A 5,134-nucleotide genomic window follows, 5' to 3' on the forward strand; every position below is an offset into this window, starting at 1 on the left:
AGTGGCGGAACCTCCTTATAGTTAAGGGTTCATCCAAACCCCCCTTCGATGGAAAATCATATTATTTATACATGGTTAAAATAATTTTTTAGGTATATATAGTAGATGTTGAACCCCTTCTACTACTTCATGTGTCTATTTTTTCAGATTTTGAACCTCTTATTGAAAATTCTGGCTCCATCATTGCTCTAAAGGAGGGTGGGCAAAAAATGTGTTACCAAAAACATATATATGAAAGAATAAGAATAACAAGAATTGTGGAGGCCAGAAAATTATGGTTCTATATTGGAAAAGGTGAGTCTTGTAAATATGAAAGAATAAAAAGGATAAGCCAAAACCAAAAATATGGACATCAATCCAACCACCACCTAGAAACAGTTGTGGACAAGAAAATGATGTATTCTTGACATTATGTGCCTTAGCAATTAGCAGGTGCAACATTCAAAAGGTTCAACAGCTAAAACTTGTGCAGATGTCTACACAATGTACACAAATAAAAGAAAATCATCCATAAATTCTGTATTCATAGTATTTTCCAGGATGGACCGTTGTCGAAGAAAGGGCTATTAGACGGGTGATTCTGCTCTTCCATGCAAATACGAAAAGCAAGTATGTTGCTACCGCGCTATATAGAATATAGCAAATTATAAATACAGTCATTCAAACATGAGAGAGTTCTTGAAAGTTTACTTGTATATGTTGTAGCTAGTTTCTGTCAAACGATGTATAATCGTCTACACACCTAAAAAGTAAAAGAGAATGATAGAACCTACATTTTGTATCTATGAAATTGTAAAAAAAAAAATGAACATAATCCTTCCAATTCCCTCTATGTTTACAGTTTTCCGTCCTTTTAAGTCAGCATATCAGGCATCAGCACATTTTGTTGGTGCATATCCCAGCCTAGACCCTTTTGTATCATATAAGATATGAAAATTCTGTTGTTGGTAGTTACCAATTATTGACATGGCAGAGTTAGGAGTACCCAAAATTGCTAAACAAACAATGTCTTCTGGATCAAGTTTGATGAAGTAGTTCTCGACCGGGAAATTCCATACAGCTCCATCACTAAAAGTTATCCCAAATGAAGGTAATTCAAGATTCTCCACTCCAGACACATTGTAACATGGTCTAAGAATGGGAAAATCTTGTATTAATGGATAGCCTTTCACTTTGTTAACAAATGCCTCTTTTATAATCTCATATGCTGGTTCGACGAAATAGCTCAAAGTGGTTCCTGAATCAATGATTGTGCCACCAACACCTTGTGGAGACAAATTCCATGTCTCCTCCGGTATCTTTAGCACTTCGTCTCCAACTGTGATTGATTTGATCTGCACATAATAGAACGTTTCTGCAGGATTTTCTTTCTCACCAACTAATGAAGTGAAGTTCAAGTTCGGATGCTTCAAAAGCTCCTTGTCTTCGCCAAAAATTAATTTGCTGCTGACACTAGAGTTGCTATTCCTATTAACCAGACAATACGAAAAAGAATGGCCATACAAAGATTGAAGCTGAGACGAAAACGAAAGTGGTCCCTTACCAAGTCCTAGCAAACCTGCAGCACCATGAAACAAGCCTCTATTCCAATGACCACAACCAAACATCACATTTTCCACTTTCTTGATCTCAGAGTTCCCACTAGGGGTTGTGAGATTAACCGAGAAAGTCTCAAGCGCGAAATCACCAGTCGTATTCGAGCTATCTCCATACCAATAGTAATAAGGGCAAGTTTGATTCTCAGTCTTACAAGGCTGTGGAGGGTCAGGAGATGAAACAAGATGACACATTGGATCATGACAAGTTATATTCGTAAAAGAAGTAGAATCTTTAGGATCATAATAAGGACCATTTTGTTCGAAACAATCGTAACAAGGTACACATTGAATCCAATTAAGATCACTACCAGTATCAAGAATCAAAGAGAAGTGCTTAGGAGGTGTACCAACAAAAACATCCATGAAATATTCCCCTGATCCATGACTCACCCCTGACTCCAACGTCGCCATAAGTCTGCCTGAAAGCTCAAATTGTGAAGAAATGACAGTTTTTTCACCGTCTTTCGCCAATCTTGAAACAGAGTTTTGATTCTTTTTCTCAACAATCCTTGTATGCAATGTCTGAATTCTACCTAAATCCCTTGACGTGGACTCAAAAACAGAGTCTTTAACCTCTGTAGTTTTACCATCTGATCTATGCCTTAAATGAAACTTGACTGCTTCTTTTGGCTGCGCGAAATCGTCTTCATCTTGACTATCAATACTAGTTTGTTCTTCTCGGGTTAACATATTTGTCGATGTTACATGATTGCAACCTGAGTTAACGGAAGAAGAAACAACATTGAAACTTGGATGTTGTGGGAATTCAATACCAGAAGCACTAGAATTCAGATTGATCCCAAATTCCCTAGAGGCCACAAAACCAAATGAGAATACACTTAAGGAAACCAAAATGAAAATACTGAGCGTTGTCACCATTGGTATTACTAGTTTAGAAGAAAAAAAATGAAAAATGACTACATAAAAGGATGATTCAGGTTCTTGATTTCAATATAAATTATCTGAATCAAGAAAGCCAAAACAAACAAACAAACAAAAAATGAGAAAAAAATATTGTGAGGTTGAGGAACAAAATGTTACTGTAAGAAGAGAAGTTGGATTTTGTCATGGAAAAGAGAGAGAGAGAGAGAGGTTTTAAATGGTTATTGATGTTTGAAGAGCGACTTTGAACGCTGGCTTTTCAGATGGACAATTTTCCTCTCACGCGGTTTCTTCCTAGCTCCAGTAATATTTATTTTATTTTATTTTTTGAAAAAACTGTATCTTAAACTACTCATAATATTTTTCTTTTTATTACAAAGAAAAGAATAACTCCACCTAGGAAAAAGAAAGAAAATTACTTCCTCGGTCCTAGAATAAGAATTTGTTTGAATGTTGTTGGAAGACCAAACACACTTATTTTGAGAAAAAAATACTTGTTTTGAAAAATTAACACGTTTAGCAAATCAGCAAAATTTCTTTTAAATGGAAACAGAAACAACTTTTCTATTATTGAAGAAGCTAAAAATTCCTGCTTCTTAAAAAATAAAAGTACAAAATTATTTTTATAAGCTAATCACTCTAGATTTTTTGCTAGTGTAATTGAAATAACATTGTTATTTGTCATATTTGATTTGAAAATCTTCTCATATTCTTGATGTTATAGAACTTTAATTTTGAAAAGAAAAAAAATAAGGATTGGCCCACCCCAGCCCGTTGCCCTTCTAAAGTTGAGTTGGGTTGAACATTTTCATGCCTTTCCAAATGAAGGGTCGGTCCGCCCTAGCCCATCATATTTCCTGGCCCGCGAGGCTTGGACCGGGTGGGGCTGGGCTGACCCTTTTTGACAACTCTAATTAGTATATCTCATAAGTTTGATTTAAGATTTTTTATATTTTATTTTTTATTTTTATGTAACAAAAATTTTTATTTTATTTTACATTTATATAATATTATTTTATATTGATATTATTTTACTTATTATTTTGTACGATTAGAAAGAAAAAAAAAGAAGCTAATATTGATTGAAAATTTGAATATGCACATTTTAATTTAATTAGAAATTTTATAATAGATATTTAAAATAGTTTCTCTCTATAAAATAATCCTGATATTCATTGATACTTGCCCTTTTCGTAATTTTGACTCTCAAAAGCATTTTTAAAAAAAAGATTAGTCAAATACAATCTGTTTATCAAAAACACTTTTCAAATGAATTATCCAAACACATATTATTTTTTTAAAGCACTTTTCTAAAAAACTAATTTTAAAAAAATATTTCTAAAAATAAGTATTTTTTTCACAACAATGCCAAACAGACTCAAACTATCGATTTAGCAAAAGAGATTGTCCCAAAATAATTATGCTTTAGGAATTGATCAAAATAATAATTAGTAATTGTTTTCAAATATAACCTTAGGTTAGAGAAATATTTCTATTTAATATTTCCTTCATTTCGAAATAAGGAATTGTTAAAGTAATGCACACTCATTAACAAAAATAAGTTTAGAATATAACTTGAACACTATTTTCGCCACTTTTATCCTTTTAGTTATTCTCAAGTTATTCTTGAAAATATATCAATTTGTTCATGACTAAACTGAATAAATAATATAGTAAATATGAACAATTAACTCTCTTTAAATTATCACCTACAAAATGTAATGGGGGCAAAAATGAAAAAAAAAAATTCAATAACTCTCTTAAACTTTGAACAATTTACTTATTTTAAACTAAAAAAAAAACTTATTCCCCAAATACAAATACACATGAATATGTTGGGTTTTAAAAGGTGTGAACGGAAAATGAAGAGTTGCGACTTTTATGTAGAGTTGTGACTTTTATGAAATGTTGCGACTTTTATGAAAAATTGTGACTTTTATGAAAAGTTGTGACTTTTATGGAAAATTGTTACTTTTATGAAAGGTTGTGACCTTTCCGAAGAATTGTGACTTTTCCAAAGGGCTGTGACCTTTCCGGTAAGGCACAATAAGAACATGTTCACACTACTCTTCGTGGTCTATAAATAGATGGATTTTCTCTCATTTTAAAACAATTAATTTTCCGGACTTCTTCTACTACTACTAAATCTAGTATTCTAAGTGTACTTTGCTGCCATTGAGTGGTTCGCTGACATCGTAGTTTTAGGTAGCGATACACTGGTGAGTAAGATCGTTCTATCCTGGGAGAATATATTCCATTAACCTCGGATAGTTGAGGGGAATATTTTCCTTAAGGGGACACTGTGCATTCAGTGGGCTCGATTTTCTTCTTTGAGAAAAATATTTTGTATATTGTTTCTAATCTGTTTCTGATTCTATTTTCTCTACTAGTTTTAATTTTCTAGTTTTGAAAATACTCTTTAAACTTTGTTGTTTTTTATCAAATTCTTCAAAGTTTTTGTTCCAAGTATCTTAGAAATACAGGATGAACAACATAATACAAATTCCATTTGTGACGAAATACAATAGATACAATTATATTTTGATACTATTGAATTCGTTAATACACTTGATACGATTAATTTGAATCAACGAATATAATTCTTTCATTGATACAAATCAACTGTATTTGTGATATAATTATAAAATTATATA

General features: G+C 32.2%; 1 protein-coding gene across 1 annotated transcript; it reads right to left on the reverse strand.

Annotated features, from left to right (window-relative positions):
* Positions 1–391: 391 nt before the first annotated feature.
* Positions 392–2,627, reverse strand: LOC125869250 (aspartyl protease family protein 2-like). The gene has a single exon (XM_049549817.1). The coding sequence runs from the start codon at positions 2,475–2,477 to the stop codon at positions 867–869; it is 1,611 nt and encodes a 536-aa protein (XP_049405774.1). The 5' UTR covers positions 2,478–2,627; the 3' UTR covers positions 392–866.
* Between the last annotated feature and the right edge of the window lie 2,507 nt (positions 2,628–5,134).

Source organism: Solanum stenotomum, chromosome 6 (assembly GCF_019186545.1).
Source record: "Solanum stenotomum isolate F172 chromosome 6, ASM1918654v1, whole genome shotgun sequence".
Taxonomy (NCBI): domain Eukaryota; kingdom Viridiplantae; phylum Streptophyta; class Magnoliopsida; order Solanales; family Solanaceae; genus Solanum; species Solanum stenotomum.